General features: G+C 38.2%; 1 protein-coding gene across 2 annotated transcripts in view; it reads left to right on the top strand.

The window, feature by feature from the left end:
* Window positions 1-27,607, top strand: part of LOC107875563 (dihydrofolate synthetase) — a 32,298-nt gene extending 4,691 nt beyond the window's left edge. The window contains exons 2-11 of one of the 2 annotated variants that reach the window (XM_016722322.2): window positions 13,611-13,708; window positions 13,819-13,969; window positions 14,222-14,284; window positions 14,496-14,657; window positions 18,172-18,363; window positions 18,476-18,575; window positions 23,870-24,001; window positions 24,164-24,295; window positions 26,588-26,941; window positions 27,482-27,607. In XM_016722322.2, coding sequence (XP_016577808.1) covers window positions 13,611-13,708; window positions 13,819-13,969; window positions 14,222-14,284; window positions 14,496-14,657; window positions 18,172-18,363; window positions 18,476-18,575; window positions 23,870-24,001; window positions 24,164-24,295; window positions 26,588-26,928 — 1,371 coding nt within the window. In that variant the 3' untranslated portion in view covers window positions 26,929-26,941; window positions 27,482-27,607. Of the gene's footprint in view, window positions 1-13,610; window positions 13,709-13,818; window positions 13,970-14,221; window positions 14,285-14,495; window positions 14,658-18,171; window positions 18,364-18,475; window positions 18,576-23,869; window positions 24,002-24,163; window positions 24,296-26,587 lie in introns of both variants that reach the window. The other variant, XM_016722321.2, reaches the window with a different exon arrangement.
* The last annotated feature ends 231 nt before the right edge of the window (window positions 27,608-27,838 follow it).

Here is a 27,838-nt window from a genome sequence, read left to right as displayed (position 1 = left end):
AGAGAAATATGTGTAGGGTTGGAATGATGGCACAACCCTATTGAGAAATAGAAATTATATGAGTAGGGTCGGAATGACGGCACGATCCTACTGGAAAAGAGAAATTATATGGGCAGGGTCGGAATGATGGCATGACCCTACTGAAAAAGATATGAGGAGTCACCGGAAAGACGTACGGAACTATGTAAATTAAATCTGAGGAGTCACCAACTCAGATATGAGACAGTAGTTCGGAAAGATGCACGGTGCCACACAAATCAGATATGAGAAAATAGTCACCGAAAAGAAGTACGGTGCTAAGAAAAATAGATATGAAAAAGTAGTCACCGGACAGATACATGGTGCTACGCAAAGATATGAGAAAATAGTCACTAGAAAGATACATAGTGAGTCAGTGATCCAACTTTTGCTAACATAATCATTGGCCAGACGGGCGACATATATGGATTATAGCCGCCCGCCGGCAGCGGAAACTCTTTGATTCTTTACCAAGATCGTGGAAGCTTTGATACCATGTGAGAAAATATAAGAGAAAAATATTATTGAATTGTTGTAACTACATTATTACATTGAGGCCCTATTTATAGACAATACATTCCAATTCTTTTCCTAATAGGACACTACATTATAATCCTTTTCCAAGTAGGATTTTATATGCTATTCCTATTCCTACTCATATTCTAATATGTTGGAGTCCCACATCGGTGGGTTAAAGGGTCCTTGGTCTCCTTATATGGTCTTGGGCAATCCTGCCCTCATGAGCTAGCTTTTGAGGTTGAGTTAGGCCCAAGGTCCATTTCTTTATCAACTATGAGAGTGATTCCTTTCGTTGTCCTTTTTACATATAGACTATGATCATACTGACTCTGTCACAACTTTATATTGATTAAAGCTTCTGAAAGTTTGGCATTCCATTATCTTTGATCCTGTTTCAATCCATACAGAGTTTTTAAGAGTTTACATAGAGGTTGTTTCTCCCGTGGCTCTTAAATCCCTGTGGTAACTGCATATAGATTTCCTCATATAGATCACCTTGTAAAAAGACATTGTAAACATCCATATGATGAACAAACCAATGTTTTTGTGCAACAATTGTTAGTACTGTCCTCATCGCCTTCATCATAACTACAAGTGAGAAAGTCTCTTGAAAATCAATACCTTCTTGTTGGCTATAAACTTTGGCAATCAACCTTGCCTTGAACCCTTTTATTTCCCATGTAGCTTTGTATTTGATCTTGAATATCCATTTGCAACCTATAGGCTTTTTACCATGAGGTAAGCTAATAATCTCCCAAGTCTTCTTTCTTTCAAGAGCCTCAATCTCATTCTACATAGCTTCTACCCATCTTATGTCCTTGATAGCCTCATTATAGTTTGCAGATTCAGTAGTGATAGATGAATTGGCTATGAAAGCTTGGTACTTACTTGACAGCTTATCATATGTCAGGAATTTGTTCATTGCATATGGCTCAATCTGATGAATATTCAGAAACACAGAGTCTTTCACCAAAAGAGGTGCTTTCCTCTCTCTTGTAGTCATTCTAGTCACCAGTTCTGTCTGATCAGCAGGTGGTGCTGCATCTATCAGAATTACTTGTTGAACCTCAGCCTGCTCTTGCACTTGATGAACATTAGGTGGAACTGATTCGTGCATATGTGGAAATATTACCCTAGAAGGACTTTCACATCAAGGTGTCGTTAAACTTGGTAGCAGTTAGTTGTTGACTCTCGGAGTTTTTAAGTTTGAATGGAAATACATCTTCCTTGAAGTTAACATCTCTGTTAACAAAGAAAATGCAATTGGTTATATTATATAGAAGATATCCTTTTTGTATCTCAGAGTAGCCCATTAAAATAGACTCTCTCATTCTAGATTGCAGTTTATCAGTCTGCTATACTGTCTTAGCATAACACAGACAACCTAGAACTCTTATGTGTTGTATCAAAGGTTTCTTTCTATACAGCCTTCATAAGGAGACACATTATTTAATACTGCAGTAGGTAATTTATTAATAATATAACCCCAAAATTTGATAGGAATTTCTCGTTGAAGCCTAAGTGTTCTTGATATTTTTAGGATGTGCTTATGTTTTCTCTCAGCAACACCATTTTGTTGAGGACTATAAGCACAACTAGTTTGATGAATGATACTAAGATCTCTAAATAGATTAGTACATACTGAATTAACAAATTTAGTCTTAATTTTACTATTAGTTTCTACTTTTTGCTTTTCTAGTGTTTTGTTAATCTGCTAATGGAGTTTGCATAGTTGCGCATAGAATTCTTTGTGTGCCTCTTTGTTTTATTTTCTCATCTTTTTGAGTAGTGGCTTTGGTGGTTGATGGTAGAGTAAGGTCATGTCATAGATCGAGGTTGGAACCGGGTTCGAGATCCCAAGTGAAATCAGGGTTAGGGGTTTGGACAAGGGTGGGGTTGAAGGCGAGGGATAGTAGGGCTAAGTGGGATACGGGAGACTCTAAGTTGAGAGTTGGGTCTTGGAACGTAGGAACTCTTCAAGGTAAGTTCATAAAGCTTGTGAAGATTCTTAGGAAGAGGAGGATTAATATAGCTTGTGTCCAAGAGACCAAATGGGTAGGTTTTAAGGCGAAAGACATGGATGGATATAAGTTGTGTTACTCGGGTAGTGTAAGACATAGGAGTGGGGTAGGTATATTAATAGATGAACAACTTAGGGGGCAGGTGGTTTAGGTTAAGAGGGTCAACGGTAGGTTGATGTCGATTAAGTTGGTTATTGGAGGTCTACGTGGAATATTATTAGTGCCTATGCCCCGTAAGCGGGTTTAGATGAGGAGCAAAAGAAAAGTTTTTGGGAGGAGTTGGATAAGTTGGTGAAAGGCGTTTCGAGCATTGAGAAGCTTTTGTTAGGTGGTGATTTCAATGGGCACATCGGGTCATTACCGAGAGACTATGATAATGTGCATGGAGGCTTTGGGTTTGGGGAGAGGAATGAAGAAAGAGCCTTTCTTTTGGATTTTGCTGAGGCTTTTGGGTTGGTGATAGTGAATTCAAGTTTTCCAAAGAAGGAGGAGCACCTTGTTACCTTTTGTAGTTTAGTGGCCCAGATCCAGATAGACCTTTTGCTCCTTAGAAAGGCTGATAGAGTGCTTTGTAAAGACTGTAATCCTAGTGAGAATCTGTCGACCCAGCATAAGCTCATGGTGCTGGACTTGGTAATCAAGAAGGGCAGAAAGAAGAGGCATGTGGAGGATCGAACCAGAATTAAGTGGGGTAGCTTGACTGTAGCAGTGCTCTGGAGATAGGGAAGAGGCTGACGACTTATGGAAGCTTGGGAGAGTAGAGGGGACGTGGATAGTACGTGGAAGACGACTACTTGTCGCATCAGGGTGATAGCTAGAGATGTGTTGGGTATCTTAAGAGGCCGATCTGACAAGCACTAGGGGGTTGGTAGTGGAACGACGAACCAAAAAGGAAGATGGAGACCAAGAAAGTGACCTATGCAAAGTTGGTTGATAACAAGGATGAAAAAGAGAAACAGACGAATAAGGTAGCTAGGAAAAAGGCTAAATTGGCAGTTACAATGGCTAAAACCAAAGTTTTCGAGAGCTTATATACGACATTAGAGGAGAAAATCGGGGATAAGAAGCTGTATAGGCTTGCTAAGGCTAGGGAGCAGAGGGCGCATGACCTTGATCAAGTGAAGTGCATCAAGGGGGAGGATAACAAAGTATCAGTGGAGGACGCCCTCATTAGGACGGGGTAACAGTCTTATTTCCATAAACTCTTGAATGGCGAGGGGGTCAAAGGCTTTAAGCTGAGGGACTTGGAGCACTCAGAGAGGTGTCGCGACTATGGTTATTGTAGGCGTATCAAGGTTGAGGAAGTTAAGGATGCTATTCGTAGGATGCGTAGGGGTAAGACGATTAGGCTAGACGAGATTTCGGTGGATTTTTGGAAGAGCATTGGCGGGGCAGGTATGGAGTGGCTTACCGAGTTGTTTAAGGTCATTTTTAGGATGACCGACAAAGATGCCGGAAGCTTGGAGATGAAGTACGGTGATTCCATTATACCAAAATAAGGGTGACATTCAGAGTTTCAACAACTATAGGGTCATTAAGTTGTTGAGTCACACCATGAAGGTTTTGGAAAAGGGTGGTAGAGTTGATGCTGAGGAGGATCGTCACTATTTTCGAGAATCAGTTTGGATTTATGTCAAGTCGCTCGACTATCGAGGCTATTCATCTCGTGAGAAGACTAGTGGAGCAGTATAAAGAGAGAAAGAAGGACCTATACATGGTGTTCATCGATCTTGAGAAGACGTACGACAAAGTCTCTAGGGACCTTCATTGGAGGTGCTTAGAGGCTAGAGGTGTTCCAGTGGCGTACGCTAGGTCGATTCAGGACATATACCATGGGGCGAAGACTCATGTGAGGACAGTGGGAGGAGATTCAGAGCACTTTCTGTTTTGACAGGGTTGCACCAAGGATCGACGCTTTGTTTTTATTTGCTTTGGTGATAGATGTTTTGACGCGGCATATCCAAGGAGAGGTGCCTTGGTGTATGTTATTTGCTAATGATATAGTCCTAAATGACGAGATTCAGGAAGGAGTTAATGATAAGTTGGATGTTTGGAGACAAACCCTAGAGTCTAAAGGGTTTCGGTTGAGCAGGACCAAGATGGAATACTTAGAGTGCAAGTTCAGTGATTTGTCGCATGAGGTGGGCGTGGTAGTGAAGCTGGATTCCCAGACCATTCAAAAGAAAAATAGTTTCAAGTATCTTGGGTCTAGGATTTAGAACGAGGATGTCACATAACGTATTGGCGCAGGGTGGTTGAAATGGGGCTTGCTTTGGGAGTATTGTGCAATAAGAAGGTGCCTTCTAAACTTAATGTAGCAGAGTGTTGGCCAGTTAAGACCTCCCACATCCTAAAGTTAAAGGTGACGGAGATGAGGATGTTGCGATAGATGTATGGAATTACTAAGATAGATAGGGTTTGGAATGAGAGTATTAGAGAGAAGGTTGGAGTGGCTTCGGTGGAAGACAAGATACGGGAAGTGCGATTGAGATGATTTGGGCATATGGTGAGGAGGTGCACGGATGCCACAGTGCGAAGGTGTGAGAGGTTGGCTATGGATGGCTTCAAGCGAGGTAGAGGTAGGTCGAAGAGATATTTGAGGGAGGTGATTAGACAGGACATGGAGTGGTTACAACTTACTGAGGATATGACCCTAGATAGGAAGGTGTGGAGGTTAGTGGGTAGGAATGTGTCCTCTCTAGTAGGAAGAAGTGGTTTGTTTGTATTTTGTACGTATAGTCGGAGTGTTATGTGCATGTCTTGTAGTCCCTTGTTCATGGTGTTTTGGGGATATTTGTGATTTTCTGATAGATTGTGCATAGTATTACTTTGTAGGTGTCTTGTTTCTTTTATTATCCGTTGGTGTGTTATCTCATTTTGTTTGTTGTTTCGATCTTTTCTATTATTGTTATTTGTCTTGAGTCGGGGGTCTATCAGAAACAACCTCTCTACTTCGTCTATGGTAGTGGTATGAACTCCGTACACTTTACCCCACTTTGTGGGAATACACTGGGTATCTTGTTGTTGTTGAGTCTCAGTGAACTGGGAGATCATCACACAAACATCTGATTTGAGTTTAAGAAAATCCAAGTCATTCTTGAGTAATCATCTACTATGGTCAAGAAGTATTTATTGCCTTCAAATATACGAACCTTATAAAGTCCTCATAGATCCATATGCACCAATTCAAAGCAAGTGGAGGTTTTAATACAGTTTGGAGGAAAAGGAAATCTGACTTGTTTAGCAGCAGGACAGACTTTACATCTAGTGACTTTATCACATATGACCTTACTATTAACAGGAAGTAATTGTTTTATTACATTACACATGTCCTAGTTTTTTGCCATAAATCTATATCTAGAGAAACAGAAGAAAGAGTAAACTCTCCAGGTCTTTGATCATTCAACACAAAAACTTTAATAGGCTCACTGATAGTGGAATTGATAAAGAGATAAAGACCATCCTCCTCTCTACCAATCCTCTTCACCTTTCCATTTGAGAGATCATGAAAGACACAAAAGTCATGATAAAAAGCAACAAGACAGTGTAACTCTTTAGTTAGTTTAGAGACTGACGCACCTAAGGGTGTGGCTTAGTGGTTCAATGAAGTTGGATTGAGCACCATGAGATCTCAGGTTCAATTCCCGACAGAGACAAACATTAGGTGATTTCTTCCCATCTGTTCTAGCCTTGGTGGACAGTGTTACCTAGTACTTGTTGCTGGTGGGAGGCGGCAAGAATCCCGTGGAATTAGTTGAGGTACACGCAAGTTGGTCCAAACACTACGATTATCTAAAAAAGTTAAGATAATGACAATAAGCTGAACTTGGCAAATGAAATACATTAGTGATAGTATTTGTCCAAAGATGTTACTTGAACCAATATGACGACAACAACAACAAATCCAGTATATTCCCACATAGTGGGGTCTGGGGAGGGGTAAAGTTTACGCAGTCCACACCACTACCTCTAACGAGGTAGCGAGGCTGTTTCCGATAGACCTCCGGCTCAAGATAAAAGGCAATATACAAAAACATCAAAAGCATAGAACATGATAAAATAACATAGATACGACATCCATAAAAAAGTACATTGCCAAACAAAGGACTCCACAATTCCCCTACCTACTGACTACAACTCAACCACACCCTCAGCCCTCTATCCTAATGTTTTTCCTCCATATCTTCCTATCTATGGTCATGTCTTCAGTCAGCTGTAACTGCTCCATGTCACGTCTAATCACTTCTCTCCAGTATTTCTTCGGTCTACCCCTACCCCGCTTGAAACCTTCCAAGGCCAACCTCTCACACCTACGAACTGGGGCATCCGTGCCCCTCCCCATCACATGACCAAACCATCTCAACCTCACTTTCCGCATTTTATCCTCCACTGAAACCACTCCCACCTTCTCCCGAATAATTTCATTCCTAACCTTGTCCGCCCTTGTGAATCCACATATCCAACGCAACATTTTCATTTTCGCCACCTTCAACTTTTGGATATGAGAATTCTTAACCGGCCAACACTCCGTTCCATACAACATAGCAGGCCGGACTGCTACTCTATAAAATTTGCCTTTAAGCTTGGGGGCACCTTCTTATCGCATAAAATTCCCGAAGCGAGCCTCTATTTCATCCAACCTGCCTCAATACGGTGAGAGACATCCTCATCAATCTCTTCATTCCCCTGAATCGTAGACCCAAGATACTTAAAACTATCCCTCTTGCAAACCGCCTAAGAATCCAACTTTACTACCACCTCCTCCTCATGTCTCGAGTCATTAAACTTGCACTCCAAGTACTCCGTCTTGGTCCTACTCAACCGGAAGCGTTTAGACTCTAGGGTTTCTCTCCAAATCTCCAGCTTATCATTAACCCCTTGTCGCGATTCATCAATCAAAACTATATCATCCGCGAAAAGCATACACCAAGGCACCTCGCCTTGTATATTCCACGTTAGCACATCCATTACCAAAGCGAATAAAAATGGACTAAGAGTTGATCCCTGGTGCAACCCTGTCAAGACTGGAAAATGCTCAGAAACTCCTCCCACCGTCTTTACCTGAGTCTTCGCGCCCCTCATACATGTCCTTAATCGCTTTGATGTACGCCACCGGGACCCCCTCGCCTCCAGGCATCTCCAAAGAACCTCCCTAGGAACCTTGTCATACGCCTTTTTCAAGTCTATAAACACCATGTGAAGATCCCTCTTCCTCTCTCTATACTGCCAGTCTCCGCACAAGGTGAATTGCCTCAGTCGTGGAGCAACCAGGCATAAAACCAAATTGGTTCTCCGAAATCGACACAATCTTTCTCAACCTCCGCTCCACCACCCTCTCCCAAATCTTCATCGTGTGACTCAACAAATTAATACCCTGGTAGTTGTTGCAACTCTGAATGTCACCCTTGTTCTTATATAGAGGAATCATCGTGCTCCATCTCCACGCCTCTGGCATCTTTGCTGACTTGAAAATATTGTTAAACAAGTTGGTCAGCCACCTCAACCCTGACCCGCCAGAGAATCTCCAAAAATCCACCGGAATCTCATCGAGCCCCAGTCGCCCTGCCCCTTCGCATCTTGCGAATAGCCTTACTAACCTCCTCTACCCTAAATCGCCGACAAAAGCCAAAATCGCAACACTCCCCGGAATACTCCAACTCTCCTAACACAATCCTCTGTCCCCCTCATCATTCAAGAGCCTATGGAAATACGATTGCCATCTTTTCTTAATGAGGGCGCCTTCAACCAAAACTCTGCCATCCTCCCCCTTAATGCACTTCACCTGATCCAGATCACGACCCTTCTGCTCTCTAATTTTGACAAGCCTAAACAACCTCTTCTTCCCGTCTTTCTCCTCTAACCCATTATACATACTCTCAAAAACTGCTGTCTTAGCAGCCGTAACAGATAACTTAGCCTCCGTTTTAGCTACCTTGTACTCCTCCCTGCTCACCCGCTTCTTTTCTTCATCCTTACTCTCCACCAACTTAGCATAAGCCGCCTTCTTCGTCTCCACCTTTTTCTTAACATCTTCATTCCATCACCAATCCCCCTGATACCGGCCAGACCAGGCCCTCGAAACACCCAACACCTCTCTAGCCGACTCCCTGATGCAACCAACGGCCCTATCCCACATACTATCCACGTCCCCTCTACACTACTACACCCCCATCCCCTCCAACTTAGCCTTTATCTCCAAAGCACTAACCGGAGTCAGACTGCCCCACCTAACACTAGGTCTATCCTTCCTACCCCGACATAGCTTACCCTTCTTGATAACTAAGTCCATCACCAGGAGTCTATGCTGAGTCCTAAGATTCTCACTCGGAATTACCTTACAATCCTCACACAAAGCTCTATCCACCTTCCTAAGCAACAAAAAGTCAATCTGAGTTTTGGCTATCCTACTACCGAAAGTAACCAAGTGCTCTTCCTTCTTCCGAAAGCTAGAATTCACTACCACCAACCCAAACTCTCTCGCAAAATCCAAAAGTACAGCTCCCTCATCATTCCTAACCCCGAACCCAAAGCCCCCATGCACATCATCGTACCCTAACGGTAAAGACCCAATGTGCCCGTTGAAATCCCCTCCTATGAAAAGCTTCTCCGAACTAGGCACACTTCTAACCACCTCGTCCAATACCTCCCAAAATCTCTTCTCCTCCTCGTCCAGGCCTACCTGTGGTGCATACGCACTACTAAAGTTCAAAGTAGACCCCCCCAAGACAAACTTGATAATGCTAACCCTATCACTAACCCTTTTAACCTTCACTACCTGCTCCCTAAGCTCCTAGTCCACTAAGATACCTATGCCATTCCTACGCTTTTCACGACCTGAATACCACAACTTGTACCCATCTACATCCCTCGCCTTGGAACCTACCCACTTGGTCTCCTAGACACTCTTGAACCAATATGAGTGACTAAATATATGTCACCATTTTCTTTGAAACAGTTAATTTTGAGACAGAAGTCTGATTTAAGAACTTTAGATCAGAAATCATATGATTTGTGGCTCCGGTGTCAATAATCCACTGAAACTGACACTGGAGTTATTTGAACCTCCTGACTCTACCATGTTACCTGCAGCGTGTGCTGTGTACTAAGCCTTCTCTTCTTTATTGAGCAACTGCAGGATCTGGTTATACTGAGCATTGGTGTAGATGCAAGGGCTTGTCTAAGGTTCTAGCATCATCTGACCTCCAAGCATCATATTGGTCTCAACAGATCTGCTAGTACTAGCATTGTGCAACTCCTGCACACCACCTGGACTCTCATGAGAAGTGCTCTCAAGAGCAGCATTACAGACAACATTAGAGCCATACTTCTTCTTGAACTTGAACTCATCAGGATAACCAACCTCTTTCCAGCAAGTCTCTTTAGTATGACCTCTAATCTTGCACGCTTCACACTGCAAGTTGTTCTTCTTGAACTTGTGTTGCCCTCCAGCTTTATTAAAGACAGTAGATCCTACCCCTTTTGAGAACATTGCAGACTCATAACTAGTGGAAGCAGGGTTAGAACCAAGAATCCCAGCAGTAGCACTAACTGATCTTTGGCCTTCATCACTAATGACCATAGCATATGCTTGATTAATAGAGGATAGTGGATTCATCATCAAGATTTGACTCCTAGCCTGTCCATACGACTCATTCAAACCCATAAGAAACTGGAACAACTTTAACATTTGAAGATGAGCAACATAGTCTTTGGATGTATCATAGTTACAACCAGGAATTGGCACCAAGGCCTCAAACTCTTCCCATAAATCCTTCAATCTTGAGTAGTAGATTGACAGAGAAGCAGTTCCTTGAGAAAGAGTTGCAATTTCTTTATGTAGGTTAAAGGTTCTTGAACCATCATTCTTGTTAAATCTTTCACACAGATCATTCCAAACCACCTAAGCACTAGTGCATACATAATACCACCAAGCAACAACACTCGAGATCCAAGACAACACAATGGTGTTTGCACTCTCCGAATGGTTAGCATTTCTGCTGGGAACTTATCTTTAGAACTAGACCCATCGACTAATCCCAATTTGTTTCTACCTTACAATGATAACCTCATAGATCTAGATCAAAACCAGATAGAGAAATTTCCATTAAGTTGAAAGAGATAATTTGAATACCAGTTACATCAGTAGAATGCAGAAATAATGGATGATTGTAGTAAATTCCCATGGCCCCTAGCGATCCATTATCAGTAGTTGTACCATTGAAAGCTTCACCAGTAGTAGTTGCCGTTGTAGGGACAAATTTCTTTCTCAATCTTTAACAATTGATTTCACGGAATATAATCAATACACTTTGCCCTGGATTGTGATTCTTGATTCTCAGAATCGTAGGGCTCTGATACCATGAACGTAATCAGAGTTCCTTGTATCAAGAACTCAGTAATTGAGTAACAGAACACTGAAGCAGAGGAGAAAGTAGAAGAGAGGAGAAGGTGAGGAAGAAGAACGAGATTTGAAAGTTTCCATTATTGTACAATGAGTATCATCTCATATATATTGTGGGGAGATGATCATTCTAGACTCAACTTGTAACACCCCGAAAACGGGCCTCGGGCGTCACACGGTGCTTAAGGTTACAAGTAGCCCCAAGCTAACCCTTTTAGCCGTTTTTCTACCATTCAACACTTATAATCAAAGTCATCATAATCAAAACATCTAAACATCCTCCATAATATCATACTGCAATACGAATGAAATACGGAAAGTAACAAAATACGACATCTCTGACAAATCTGATCAATCTATCCATCTAGTCTGACAAGCCTCTACTAAATTGTATATCCATGAGCCATTGGGACAAACCCCAACTGACCCGAACTCAGGAAATAAATTGAACGACTCAAAGTAAATGAGGAAATCTGAATAACTAGTCCTCGGACCATGAGGACTCACCACTGCAGAGGATGTAGATCAACGTGCTCGGATAATCACGGTCAAACCTGGGAATGAGCACCTGAACCTACATTATAGGGAAAATGTAGCCCACATGCGAACATGTGGGTCAGTACCATGGAATATGTACCGAGTACATGGGGGTGCATGAAATAAACATATTTATATGCATATATGTATATATATATATATATTTAACGATCATGTCATAAGTTTTCTTTCCAAATCATGCAGGACATTTGTAAATGGCTCATAAAGCTTGAAAGAAATCTAAAATCTGAAATCATACACAATGAACGGTAAAACATGCCAATCTGGATATCATGAGCCATTACACTTAATCCAAATATCAAGATTCTTTTCTTATTCTCTCATCAAGCAATCTTAGTCAAATCTTTCTATACTTCATCAAAAATAGTCTAAACATGGGTGCATGTATCACATAAATTCTCAAAACAACAATCTCAATGTGGGTTAATGACCCTTATAGCGATACTTAATCAAAACATTTCAATATTTATGCTTTATATCACAAGCATGCATAATTTATACGGAATTCTGAAAAATTTCAGCCTTTAATCATAACAAAAATCTCAAACTCATGGAGTTTATTTTCTAAACATTCAAAATAATCATAGTATCTTGAACAACAACATAGGATAAGATTTATCACTTCAAATTCATGAAAAAACATGTAAAAATCATGTATCTTTGTAAAATAATGCTAACTTTGGGCACAAGAACAAAAGGGTGTTCTTGTTCATAACCCCACATACCTTTATGGTAACGGATTCGTTGAAAGATTGGACCCTCAATGTTGATTGTGTAACCCTAGTTGTTTTTCCCCTTTAGTGCTCTTGGATGATGAACTTAGACTAATAATAGGGTTATGATGTGTTTAGAATCTATTAAATTCGTAAGGTTAAGTTTAGGGGTGTGTAAGGAATGCCAAAAGACTTAATTGCCCTCAAAATAACCCAAAAACGGAGTGTTTAAGTCACTTGAAACCATAAGATATGCGCCGCATATGATATCGCATATATTTACATAGGCGCCGCATATGATATCGCCTATATTTACATAGGCGCCGCATATGCTCTCGCATATGCTTTCCAGTGGCCATGTGCGATTGCTTAGGCGACGCACTCTACTTCGCAAAGCCATAACTCCTAACTTGGGTGTCGGATTTTGGTGAAATTGGTATCGTTGGAAAGCTAATTCGACTCTATAATTTTGTGGGTAGAAATATGCAGAAATACCACATATTTATCAAGTTATGCTCATTCAAAGATGACCCTTGCGAATTCAAACACTAAAACTTGATGGATTTTGAAACTCTTAGCTTGTACTACCTTAAGTGACTCATATAACCACACTTAACACATCATAAGCTCTCTTATAACTAGGGTACTCTTGGTAATTTAGGTGCCCAAATATGGCTTACAAAATTGGGGTTTTCACATATACGAACAACGGTTCGTTTTCTAGCTTAGGAAAGTGCGGGGCATTACACAACTACTCATAACTAACAAACTAACAAACTAACTCTTTCTTCAAAAAACTGTTAAAACAGTTAGCAACAAATTTTCGGGAAAACAGTTAACACTTTTCATTACTGTGACAAGCACAGTTTTCTGCTTTTCTTCCTTCATTTCAACACAACCTTATTTAATAAATTCTCTTGAAAATTGAACATGGAATATAAGGGTATAGTTGGAAAATATGCTAATTCTCGTCTTAATGGGGATCCTTGGAGTAACTGAGAAAGTTGCTTCTATGTGACCATGGGTTCAAGTTGTGCTAACAGCCTCTAGGAGAAATGTAAGGTAAGGCTGTGTACAATAGATCCTTGCGGTTCGAGGCCCTTTCTCGGACCCTGCGCATAGTGGGAGCTTTAGAGCATTGGGCTGCGCTTCCGTTTCTTGTCTTGAATTCCTAAGGTGACGCTTATTTTGGGAGTTTGGGACAAAAACTTTTGCTAAAGTGACACTTATTTTGGGAGTTTGGGACAAAAACTTTTGCTAAAGTGACACTTATTTTGAGACGAATGGGGTGTTGACTTATCGTGGATTGATTGAGTTCTCGTGTTGTTTGCTTCTTTGGTTGTGATTCACTCTTCATTCTGAAGTGAAATTATTTTTTAGACTGTTCATATTGCTGGAACAAAAGGGAAAGGATCAACATCTGCATTCCTCTCAAGTATACTGCGGGCAGAAGGCTATTCTGTTGGTTGCTATACTAGGTATTGTCAAACATGTTTTATCATTAACATTCTTACTTATTTATAGCTGGTCACTTTGAATTCAATCCAATGTAGTTTGTATGACTAGTCGATTTGCTGCATATGAGCAGTCCGCATATACAGACTATCAGGGAACGCATAACTTTGGGAAGATGGGGTGAGCTAGTATCAGCGAAGAAATTGAATCATCATTTCAATACAAGGAGGGAAATTCTTGAAAGAGCAGTGAAACTTGAGAATGGTTGTCTCAGTCATTTTGAGGTTCTTTTCCCTTTGTTTCAGCTAGCAATACATAAATTGATTGAAAGATGGTTTGTGGTTAGTCATCACTCATCAGTGTAAACGCCTTGATGCTTTCCTACCCTGCAGTTATCTTTACAGTTTCCATTTCTGGCTTTGATTTCTATATTTCCAAGAATTTGGTTTCTCCAAAGTACCTTTTAGTCCTCTTATTTTTGGTCTGCTTCTATATATGGTCATCTTATTTGTGTCTTCTTTTTCTTAAAATTTCAGGTTTTTACTGCTATTGCATTCAGCCTATTTGCTGAAGAAAATACTGAAATTGCAGTTGTGGAGGTTAAACGCGTTAACATGACTCTTTTCTCTACAATAGCTGTACTCATTTTTTACCACTTCCTCTCTTCTTCCACCATTGTTGGTGTTTAAACAAATAATCTTTACACCATAGATAGTTGATCTTCCTTCTTTTTCTTTTCTTTTTCCTCCAAAATCAAAGTTTTCTTTCCACTCGTGTTTTCATTAACTTTTGTATTCTCCTTCTGTATAGGCTGGATTGGGTGGAGCACGAGATGCCACTAATGTTATTGTGGGTCCTGATCTTGCTATATCAATCATAACCACTGTTGGTGAGGAACATTTGGATGCGCTTGGGGGCTCTTTGGAAAGTATAGCGGTGGCGAAATCAGGAATAATTAAAAATGGGCGCCCAGTTAGGTGGTCTTTCCTTCACATATCCATTGGATATATATGAAGATGATTTTTTTTTTCTTTCTGGAAATTGTGTTTGATCTGATATTTTCAGTTTAGGGTTATCTAGACATATGTGCTTTCAGACATTGTAATGACCTGAGAAATGGCAATAAAATGAATGCAGCCACTCTAGTTCGAAACTAGAAAGACAGCGAGGGAAATAACAAACACTAAAATCAACGGCCATGATCAGAATTCAGTTAATGAGCTCCGAGGGCTCAGATGCAGCCAGCTGGACGAGTTCTGTTATAAAGCCTAACAAACTCGTTGGACAGAGTATTATCGCATAACTGATATAATCCAAATTCCCTCCTCTTCTGAATCCTGTCGTCTCTCTTTCTATCCTCTGACCTAGCTCTCTTCTCTTCTCTTCCATTCTACAGATTACCAGCTCATCTATGCAGTCGAGTAGATAGTTTTCCATATTTTTCAGTTATCCTTTAGTTTCCATTAGTTGTAATCATCATTCAATATCAGTCAATATAATATCAGAAAATTGTCCCAAAAATATTGCGATTACTCCTTTTTAGCTTTTGAGAATTGAGACCATAACAATTGGTATCAGAGAAACGAACCTATCTCAACTGTGGATAGTAATTCGAAGAAGATATTTGCGGAATCTACTATAGCTGAATTGGTTGAACGAAATACTGCAAATAGAAGGCCCTTATGGATGGAATGTCAAGAATAGTTGTGAATATTAAACAATTGCAGAGGTGGTGTGAGGATTGCATATGTAGTGTTGACTGCCAATGCAACTCATGCATATATGGTTGCATTCGTAGTGTTGACTGTCAATGCCACATTTGTTTTGATGATTGTTCGAGGAAAAAGAATGAAGGAGACAACCACACCGAGGTGGTTTTAGATGAACTTGCTATGGACGAACTGCTGAAGGTTGAAAATAGCAGTAAGATTAATTCAGAATACAATAAGGACCAGATGTTCAACGAATGTCCTCAAAGTGTCGAATCTGAAGTTCTACTTGAACTTCACTCTATCCAAAATACAAACACCACGAAGATCGATATCGTGAACTCATATTTGGATTCACAACCTTATGTTCTTGCTGTTGAGGATACAATATCGAAAATAATGGGTCCCAACGATCTGTCCGGTGCTTATAATTTCGCGACCCACCTTGACTCCTTGGTCAATTTCAATTGAAGTAATGAGTTTTCTATTTAAACACGTGGGACATAAGCTTGACATGGATCTTGGTGACAAGCTATTCAATATAAAACTGGAGTGATATTACTAACATGTTTTGTTTGCATAGATCTTCTGATAACATCAATCGAGTGTGGGATACTGGATGGCAGTTGTTTATGCATTTCCTTGTTGTGCATATTGGTTCTATTTGTCCAGTTTCTGCCATGTTAATATATAACTATGATTATAGTGGTATAGGAGGCCTATCCTTACACGTAACAACATCGTCCAGGAAGGATATTATGTTACTTTGTGGCTCAATTTTGCAATTAACCTTGCTTGATGACTCTAAAAGGTAACCGCAATTGATTTATTTGAACACAATTGGTCAATTGAAAGGTGTACAATCTGGAAAGCTTCCCAAAGAAGGGATTCAGTCGCTGCTAGAAGTTTATGTCATTCTTGGTTATTTGATGTTATCCTTCTTGTTGCAATGTACTCATGTGCTCATTACTTCTGGTGTAGACTTGAAGATGGCAAAGTGATATGGTTACAGACTACTCGAAGAGAATTACTAGTGAATTGGTCAACCAAAGCTGAAGTTAAGTTGGGACATTCGACACCGGGCAGGGAACTAAGGGCTCAAGACAATGTGAAAGGAAGCCTCGCTTTCTAAAATTGGAATACTTGTTAGCTTCTTGTCTTGTAGCATTTTTGCCTTTGGATGATGACTTTGAACTTTTTCAGCCAAGTTCTCAGGATGCATTGCTTAGTCGTGGCTTACACAAAATGGAATACAATGGAAGTCATTCGACTAGGATGTGGCTCTCTACTGTCTTGATATTCCGAAAGAAATTGAAGGATCCTCTAAATATTGTGTTCAACTATTTGTCTGTAGATACTCGTGGAGCTATAAGGTTACTTCATTCGAGTTATGACTTGGATTTATCTTCTAATCAAGAAGGATGGGAGAACACAGTGCAAACAAGTTTCTTAGCACTTGATACTTGGGTTGTGATTGAACCAGCTGTTGGTAATAATCTGATAAGGGATTTCCTTGCAATATTGGACAAAAAATCTATTATTCTTTATGTGGAAGGAGGTCATGTTCGATTTGTGAGTAACCATGGGTCCTTGAAGTTCCCATATGACCCTGGGGTTAGCTTGCCTTGGAGAGACTCTAATTTCTTCTCTGGCAATAATTTTGATCCTCCAAAAATTGTTGCATCTTCATTGAGCTTTTATAAAGTGCTTGAACTGCCTACTTCAGAGGATAGCCATCTGCAGAAGGCAGCTTCCCAGGTTACATGTTACTGGCTATATGGTCCCTAAAGAGAAGATGATACGCATGAAGAAAGCTACTTATGGTTCTCAAATAGCAGTCATAGATGATAGAATTATAGCCTTTTTACGTCTTCTCTATGTAACTTCCGTCTATATTCTTGAGGATTACAAATTTCCATTTGATCCAGGAGGCGTTGGTATTTCATTTGGTGGTCCTTCACATCAATTCCCATTCAGTCCTGGTTGTTTCCTCTTCAGGATAACACCCTTGAGGACTTGGTGTTTTTCAACAAGTGGGGTGTTCTAAATTTCAGATTTTTAGCTCATCCTTGAGGTCAAGGATTATTTAAAGAGGAAGGGTATGTAATGACCTGAGAAATGGCAATAAAATGAATGCAGCCACTCTAGTTCGAAACTAGAAAGACAGCGAGGGAAATAACTAACACTAAAATCAACGGCCACGATCAGAATTCAGTTAATGAGCTTCGAGGGCTCAGATGCAGCCAGCTGGACGAGTTCTGTTATAAAGCCTAACAAACTCGTTGGGCAGAGTATTATCGCATAAGTGATATAATCCAAATTCCCTCCTCTTCTGAATCCTCTCGTCTCTCTTTCTATCCTCTAACCTAGCTCTCTTCTCTTCTCTTCCATTCTACAGATTACCAGCTCATCTATGCAGTCGAGTAGATAATTTTCCATAGTTTTCAGCTATCCTTTAGTTTCCATTAGTTGTAATCATCATTCAATATCATTTAATATAATATCAAAAAATTGTCCCAAAAATATTGCGATTACTCCTTTCTAGCTTTTGAGAATTGAGATCATAACACTCATGCCGTATAATGGATTAATGGTTGTATTATTTGTGTCCTAGGGTACTAGTCTGCTAGTTCTAACCTCAAAACTTCGATGAGATAGTAAAGATGATTAACCTCTTAATATTTTGTGTGTAGCACGTTATGTTGAAAAAATATTATTTACAATTTTGCTATCTGATCAACTATGCTTGACTTGCTTCAAATGATTCAATATTTCAGCTGGTTCTAGGAGGTCCGTTCATTCCATCTATTGAAAGCATTCTCCGTAGTAAAGCATCTTCTATGTCTTCACCAGTGGTATCAGCATGTGATCCCGGAAATAGAAGCGCTTTGAGAGGCTTCTGCCAAGTGAGTGGCATACCACGCCAATTATGTGATATAGTGCTTCATATTGAGAAGGACTTTGATCTGGTATATACTGATCTTCGTTTGTGGTTCATACATGACAAATTGGACTTTTTGAAACTTGTTCAATTTCTAACTACATATCAAGCTATTGATTGCTTTTTCATAAATAGTTCAGTCAATTAAACTTTTAGGTGTGAAACTACGCATGCTTGGAGCTCACCAACTTCAGAATGCTGTAACTGCCACATGTGCAGCATTATATCTTAATAAGCAAGGTAAAGACTCAAAATTTCCTTTTGTTCTTACTTCAAAATTTGTTCTTGCAAGTTAACAAGTCTTCGGCTCTGATGGAAATTGAAAGTATATAACCCTGTTTTCTTGTCATGGAGAAACAATAAGGGACTTGCTTAAGTTCTCAGCTGATTTATACCAGTGTTCAGATATGCGACCGCATCATCGCATTATGCGCTGATGCGATGCAGGCTCCCAGCGAGTCGCATCTTTGATGCGGTGCAATCTGAGAATTGCGGGTGCATCAAACCTTGTTGCGTGATGCGATGCGATGCGATCGCATTATGGATTCTCTTTATTTTTGGGCAATTTTTAAATTACAAAAAAAGGGTCGGAAGTTTAAGAAAAGATCAATTAAAAATTTTAGGATTTTTTTTGACCGGCTTCTCTCTTCTCCACTTCTCCACCGCTGCAACAGCTCTTTCTCTATTGAACTGCGACCAAGTACCAACAGGTGAGTTTCTTCTTCTTCTTTCTTCTTTCTTCTTTCTTCTTTCTTCTTTCTTCGTCGGTTTTTTTTTTTTCCTTCTTCTCCTTCTTCCCTTTTCTTCTTCTGCTCTGTTTTTTTCACACACTGATACCCTTTTTTATGAATTTTCAGCCGATGCTTTGTTTTTTTTCTCCACTGAAATTGTATTTTTTCGGCAGAGCAGCTGCTACTGCTTCTTCTTCTTATACTTTGTTTTTTTTTTACTGTGATAGTCTTTCATCCGATGCTCTGTTTTTGTTATCCGCTGCTACTCTTTTTTTTTCAACCAATGCTCTGCTTTATGTTTTTCCTTTTAATTGTGTTTTTTATATGATTTATTTTGTACGTTTTCTTTACAGCAATTTAAAAATGTTTGATCCGGCTTTGAAATATGGTAAAAGGGCAAGTGAGACCAATAGAAATAAAGTCACATGGATTTTTTGTGGAACTGATTTGTTGGTGTTTCATTAGAACTTTTGCTTAAATATATTGTCTTTATTGTTGATTCTATAATTGTTGTGGTCTTTTCAGTTATAACTTACTATTTGAATGCTCTATAGGTATTTTTTTTTATTAAATTGCACTTCACTTCAATGATGCGGTCGCATCGCATAATGCAGAGCCTTGTCGCTTTTTTCCGCGTCACGCTTCCCTGAACACTGATTTATACTATGGCTTGGCTTGCTATGTCACTTTCTGAAACCTCTATCATGTGTGTCTACTTCCAAGGAAAAGTAGATACAGCTTTCTTACCAGTTAAGTTGCAATGTTTCTCTAACAATACGGATTAGCTGATGCATTATGGGGATTATTCAGCATTGTATTATTCTTTTCGATAGGTTTTCAACCCTGTATTCTGTTATGCGCTACAGATCTGATATAGTCTTACTGGTTTCAGTACACTAAAACTGCATATTGTTGGGCTTACCGCTTGCTCCGTGAAATAGAATGCCTGTCTCAAAGCTTTTACCTTTTTATATTGTTGATTGGAAGGATTTATCTGGCAAATCTCGTGTGCTCTATTACATTAATGGCAGTTAGGTCAAGCTTTACCTTTTATCCCACAAGGGGCCTTTAGCCACCAATACATGCTTGACCCTATTAATTTGGTATTTCCTCTTTTCAGTTGGGGTTTACCCCTAATTGGGATGATATCACCGATCGACGCTTGTTCCAGTGTTATCAAAAGCGAAAAGTTCAAAAAATCTATGGTCCATTGCGGCTTTAAGCATAGTGTAAGAAATATAAGAGAAAAATATTATTGAATTGTTGTAACTACATTATTATATTGAGGCCCTATTTATAGACAATACATTCCAATCCTTTTCCTAATAGGACACTACATTACAATCCTTTTCCAAGTAGGATTTTATATGCTATTCTTATTCCCACTCATATTCTAACACTCCCCCTCAAGCTGGTGCATAGAAAACATATGTACCAAGCTTGTTATGGATGTAACTAATTTGTGAATCGGTGAGGGACTTGGTGAAGATATCTGCAAGAAAACTGATAAAGATTGTTTTGGACGTCTGGGAGACCTCAATTGAAACGGAACAAACTGAAAAAATGATCCGAAAGGTAGTAAATATTGCCGTAAAGTCGATGAGTCGCTGGAAAATTACCGAAAACTGGTATAAAATCTACGGGTCATCTCGAAATCAAGAGACGAGTAGATCTTGAACATGAAAGTCACCGAAAACTTAGCCGAAACATGCTCACACGCCGGATTATTAGATTTGGTGGCTGAAAAGTGACTACAATCTGAGGAAAAAAAAGTATATGGGTAGGGTCGGAATGATGACACGACCCTACTGAAAAAGAGAACTATGTGTAGGGTCGAAATGATGGCACGACCCTATTGAGAAATAGAAATTATATGAGTAGGGTCGGAATGATGGCGCGATCCTACTGGAAAAGAGAAATTATATGGGCAGGGTCGGAATGATGGCACACCCTACTGAAAAAGATCTGAGGAGTCACAGGAAAGATGCATGGTGCTATGCAACTCAGATATGAGACAGTAGTCCGGAAAGATGCACGATGCTACGCAAATCAGATATGAGAAAATAGTCACCGAAAAGAAGTACGATGGTAAGAAAAATAGATATGAAAAAATAGTCACCGGACAGATGCATGGTGTTACGCAAAGATATGAGAAAATAGTCACTAGAAAGATACATAGTGAGTCAGTAACCCAACTTTTGCTAACATAATCATTGGTCAGACGGGCGGCATATATGGATTATAGTCGCCCGCCGGCAGCGGAAACTCCTTGATTCTTTACCAAGATCGTGGAAGCTTTGATACCATGTGAGAAATATAAGAGAAAAATATTATTGAATTGTTGTAACTACATTATTACATTGAGGCCCTATTTATAGACAATACATTCCAATCCTTTTTCTAACAGGACACTACATTACAATCCTTTTCCAAGTAGGATTTTATATGTTATTCCTATTCCTACTCATATTCACATAGAAAGTAAATAAAGTGTGGGCCTTAACGAAAAAAGTTGCAAACGGACAAAAAAAATACAAATGTATATTTCTACTCCAAGACTAATAATTATAAGCATGAATTACAAATATATGGACGAAGAAATAGAAAAAAGAAACTTATGATGAACCTGTGCTATCAAAAGCGAAAAGTGCAAAAAGCTCCAAGGTCCTTTGGTGATTTAAACGCGAATAAAGCATGGGCTAAAATGGGAAAAAGGTGCAAATGGAGAAAAAAATACAAATATATATGTTTAGTCAAAGACTAATAATAATAACCGTGAATGGACAAAGAAACTGAAAAAATAAGTACGATAAAGTGAAATCTCAATTGTTCAATGTCGTCTTTTCAGGAGAGGCTCGTTGGCAAGGAAAAATATGTCTTTGAGCCTTGATGAGACACTGAAACTCATATTAAGCGAGGCGAAGCACTAAACATGTTTTTTGCCTCGCTTCAAGGCGTAAGCACTTCTTTGATAACACTACGACAAAGTGACATCAATTTCTTAGTGCTGCCTCTTCAGGAGACGATCATTGACAAGGAAAAGTATGTCTTAAAGCCTTGATGATGACACTGAAGTGCTCAACACGTTTTGAGCCTCGCTTCAGGGCTTAAGTGCGTCTTTGACAACACTGGTAGTTTCAGAAAAGGATTGAGATGGAGTTTATCTGAGTGAATTCCCTAAATAGTCACTCAAGTTATGAAAATTTCCTTCAAATATCACTTATGTTTCATTTAGGACCACAATATCACTCAACTATCATTCTTTTCCTCACAAAATACTAAACACCTCAAAATTATTCATCTCTCTTAGGTGGCATGTCATTTCATTAAAATCTCTTTCTTTTTTTAAATAATAAATCATTTAACTCATCAAACTCATTTAATCAAAATATAATTATATTCTTCTCTCTCTCTCTTATTATTTTTTTATAAAATGCAGTAGTTCATTAAAAAATTTTATTTTATACTTAGAAAAACTTTATCGGTACTAAAACTTCACATATATTTTTTCAAGAATTATTTTTCTGAATGGTCACTCATATTTTTTGAATTGTCTACAAAAATTACTTTTGTTTTTTAGAGATAATAATATGACTCAACTATCACTATTTTTCTAAAAAAAAAAAAAAAAACTAAATATCTCATACGTCTCTTTCTCTTCTAATTCATATACCATTTCATTAAAGTATTTTTTTAATAATAGACCTATTTAACTCATCAAACTTATTTAGTCAAAATTATATTCTTATTCTTTTCTTTAAAAAAATACATTAGTTTATTAAAAAGGAATTTTCATGCTTAGGAATCTTTAACCATTACTTAAACTTTCAATCTTTTCTACAAGTTATTTTCTTGGATTGTTATCCATGTTTTTAGAGTCACTTATAAAAATCACTTTTGTTTTTGCTAAGACAATATCACTCAACTATCAATATTTTTTCTCAAAATCACTAAATATCTCAAAAGTCTCCTCCTCTTCATATTGACATGTCATATCAGTAAACCATCATATTTTTAAATAATATATTTTTAAATAATAAAGATATTAACTGATCAAACTCATTTAACCAAAATTATAATCTTATTTTTTAAGACAAGTTACATTAATTTATTAAGAAAAAATTCTCATACTTAAGTATTTGTACTTTTTTTTTCTAGAGTTATTTTCTTAAATGGTCATTCGGGTTTTTATATATAATTACTTACAAAGATTAGTTGCTTTCTAAAGAAAATAATATCAACAAATTAAATAAGTTATCCATAAATTTTAATTTGCATGTAAAATAATATGGTAAAGTTTAAGTGTGGTAAAGAGTTCCTAAGCATGAAAATAAACTAATGCATTTTTTTTTTCAAAAAAAATAAATAATAAAGGTATAATTTTGGTTAAATGAGTTTGATGAATTAAATGATTTATTAATTAAAGAAAAATGAGATTTTAGTGACATGGCAAGCCAACTAAGAGAGAAGAATAATTTTGAGGTGTTTAGTATATTTTGAGGAAAACGGAGATAGTTGAGTGATATTGTGGTCCTAAATAAAACATAAGTGATATTTGAAGGAAATTCCCAAAACATGAGTGACTATTTAGGGAATTCACTCAGTTTATCTTAAAGCTTCATAAGATTTCTTCATACTAGAAGTAGATTGTAATGTCATCTAATAATTGGATGTAAGCTATTTTAACTAAAAAGTTTATATTGACAATGTCAGGTACTTGATTGAATTATTTTGATATTTTGCTTGTACACTTCGATCAACTTTCTTTTTAAACTTTATTTTTGTAATGTGTCTAAATACCAGGATGGAGTTTGTCCAGTGTATCTATTCGTGCTGGTCTGGAGGGTGCAGTTTTGCAAGGCCGAACCCAAGTATTGTCTTCAGAAGAAGCTAGTTTACTTGGAGTACCTGGGGCAACTATACTACTTGATGGAGGTTGAATCCTGATGTTCTTATTGTTGTTCATGCACTCGTGCATGTGTATATTATATGTGTTACATGGCCGTGCTTTAATATAATGTTTTTCATCTGTTATCAAGAATTGTAATTGTCAGTCTCTTGCAAGTGGATAATATGATAACGAATAAACATTTTCAGCACATACGAAGGAATCTGCCAGGGCTTTAACAAACACATTGCAGATGACCTTTCCGAAGGCAAAAATGGTTCTTGTGGTTGCTATGGCGAATGACAAGAATCATCTAGGTTTTGCAAGAGAGCTACTCTCAGGTTTGACCAATTTTGGATTTCTTTGTCACATGATCCATATCCTTTTTTAGCTGATGACTTCCTAGATGACGTACAAATTTAATCTTTCAATTATAGCTTAGCTGTAACCTGAAGATTGTGCAGTAGTTTTGTTGTCAATTTGACCTCTTTTGCGTGTTTGGTACCATTACTTTGCAACTAAATACTTGTCCTAAAACTATTACTGTTTAGAGTGCTTAATGAAGAATTGAACGATAGTGAATTACTCTGGAGAGCAATGTCTTGGGACAAGTAGAAGTAAGACATGATACATTGCATGTTTAAACCCTATAAGAAGAACGAAGGCGAAGATTTGACAGAATTGTGATTCCTAAACGAATACAATATGGACATCTGGACTTGGTCTTTTGAGTAGAATGGCATGCTAGATGAATGCAAAACATAGAGTTAAAACAATAATGATTTTAGATGGAGGAGTTTACAGGAATGTTATGTGATAAAAAGATACTTGAAACTATTTTGAAACAATGCTGTTATATGGCTATGAAGGGTTGGGTCTCCAAGCCTAACATATCCACAAGATGTGTATGTTTATGGAACGCAGATGTTAAAAGATAGATTTGTTGCCTCCTTTTAAGATGAGTCAGGATTAAAGAAGATTATAACCAATAACATCCGATAGAGGGTTCAAATGGATCATGCAGGTTGCTGCGATGGCTTTTTAATGTCCCACATAGACCCATATGCACCGGCTTTTGGTGGTGTGATAATCGGAGGTGCTTAAAAGGGATGGAGTAAGTTAAAATTTGGATGGATGAAATGAACAAGTCCTGCAACTGCGAGAATGTTGCAATGAATATCGGGTTGTTAAACCTAAAATATCCATAAGATGAATGTCATAAAAATGTGGATATTAAAGATGGATGTGGTCATAAAGATTGGACAGTATCAAAAATGATGATGTATGATAAAGAGTTCAAGTGGCAGACACAGAGAATATATTAGAGAGGTTTGTCTGAGATAATTTTGTTATGTCCTATATAGACTTCATATCTCTGTCTGGAGTGGAGATGTGACAGTATGATAACTGAAGGTGCTAAAAGAAAAGCGGATAAACCTAAAATCTAAGTTGCGTGGACTCTTCACTTTTGATGGCACACCCGTGTCAGCTTCTCCCAAGAACTCTACTTTTGGAGAATCTGGCACGCACCCGCGTAACATGGAATGGAACTAATGACTTACAACCTTTCAAAGTGAATGTGAACTTAGCTAAAAACAGAATACAAATGCAGTAAAATATTTCATATAGATGAGAGCTGCTACTTGGGATAAAGGTGTAGTTATTACATTTACATTATGTTTGGTCTTAACAAGAGTTGTCCCTTTGCGAACTTCAGCTAAAATAGGTTGGTCTTAACAAACATTTTTTTGTCTGGAACTTTTGTATGTTACTCTAGGAGTAAGTGCGATATTTAGATAATCTTAGTTCATAAGCTCCCAGTTCTATTTGTTTTCGGAATGGAATAGAGTCATAGACCCAAATAGAGTTGAATAATTATGAAGAATCATAAAACCAATCTTAGCTAGTTCGGATTTATGGCATGGTTGACTAGTCGATTGATTTCGAAGACAGATTTGGGATGTGATTTTTAGTTTTTCTTCCTGTACCGGAAGCACAAACTTCTGAAACTCATTATTAGGTTTTTAAGGTTAAAGAACTTATTACCTTAGAGCACTATCAGTATTCTTTTTGGCTTTACGAAGATGTTGTATTATTCCTGTTTGTCGCACAACCTTCTCTTGTTAAAAAAAAAAGCCGCACAACCTTTTAATCAAAATGACTTCTTGCTCTATTTGTGCATTTTTCTATGTAATAAGTTAGGCCTAAATGTGAGGTATCAGATTCTTTCCATGTAGGGAAGTTTATAAAGTCAGTTTATTTAGCTTCTCTTGGTAAAAGACAACTTGTAACTGTTCAATTTTAGGAAGGTAGATATTTCTTTAAAGGTACATATTTCCTTAACGCGACTTAAACTGGAAATAAAGTAATTGATATTGAGACATAAGGAGTACTAAAAGCAGCAAAATTTTCCAAATATGTAACATTGTTCACTCTCTTCTTACTTTTGGCTATTTACATGTTTTAGGTTACTAATACAAACAACTAATGTGAGTTCTAACTGAAATGTGAATTATCAGCTTTGTAATATTAGAGTTTGTCTAGAACATTACACTTGCATTTTACATGTTTTATGGAACGTGATAGTTTTATTGTAAATGAGTCCCCACTAAGACAGCCATTTCTTTTGGCAGTTGGGAATTTGGATGCTGTATTTTCTACAGAAGTTGACATCGCTGGTGCTAAATTAAGGCTGACTTCAGCATCTTTATTGAAATGTGCTTGGGCCAATGCTTCGAGAGAGATGAATATGAAGGTTCTTGACCTCAAAGTTGCAGATAGTGAGGATGAATCCCTTCAAGCTGCAGGGATTGTGGAATCTCAAAGCATTTTACTTGCGGAGGGATCATTATTGGCTTGTATTCGAGCTGGTTTTAAGATCCTCAGTGAAAGAACTGGAGAACAACCTGGAATTATAGTAGTCACTGGCTCTTTGCATATAGTTTCCGCTGTTTTGGGCTACTTGGACAGCTGACTCCTCCTATTTGGTAAGAAAATTTCCATTTTGGGTACTATTCTGAAAACATCTGATATAGAATTTTACTACTAATTAATTTAAGGTGAATGAATTTGTCAAATAGTTGTCAATGTCAAATGAGCTGGGATTGATTATATGCATTTTCTGCATCAATTCTACTCATCTATTAAGGTCTTTTTATTGTTGAATCACTTGTAAAAAGAAGGTCCATTTTTACTACTTTCATGCACACCAGTGTCTTCAGGCCTTATGATTTAGCAGTGCTTGTTCACTCTAAACGATACTAAAGATGTTGTATTTTGTTAGGGAAGAATTTCCCGGTTTACATGCTTGCTACTATAAAATGGCATTATGTTGATAGTAGTCAGTCATGTAATTCTATGAGCTATTTATTTATGCTCATATAAAGCCTTGCCAGAGCCCCTTGATGAGTTAAGAGTTGTAAAATGAGATTGATTATGAGGGCTCTTTGCAAAAGTTGGATAGCTCAACTGTGGATGACTGGATAATTCCTTGGCTCTCACTTTGCTCGTGTTTACGATAATGACAGGTGGTTGAATATGTTGTTGAACCATGGCAGGAATAAAAGCATACTTGTCGTATTATTAGCAAACTTTTCAGTGGAACTACCATTTAATTTGATTGGACAAAATGAATGTCACTCTACTTATTTAGTAGTAGTAGTTCTTGAATAGGTTAGGGATGGCCATGAGAGGATATTTATTGAATTGCACAATCATTTTTCAAACACTACAACAGAACATGCATTTAGATTGGAGTTAATTGTAGGCAAACGTCGTTATAATTCGTATAAACAACATAAAATCCCATCATAGAATCTCGCATGTGCTTTCTCTCTCCCAGCTTTAGAAAAATACATATATACGTTACTACAATGTATGAGGTA

The sequence above is a fragment of the Capsicum annuum genome, chromosome 6 (genome assembly GCF_002878395.1).
Source record: "Capsicum annuum cultivar UCD-10X-F1 chromosome 6, UCD10Xv1.1, whole genome shotgun sequence".
NCBI lineage: Eukaryota > Viridiplantae > Streptophyta > Magnoliopsida > Solanales > Solanaceae > Capsicum > Capsicum annuum.
This window is presented reverse-complemented; position numbering and strand designations above follow the sequence as displayed.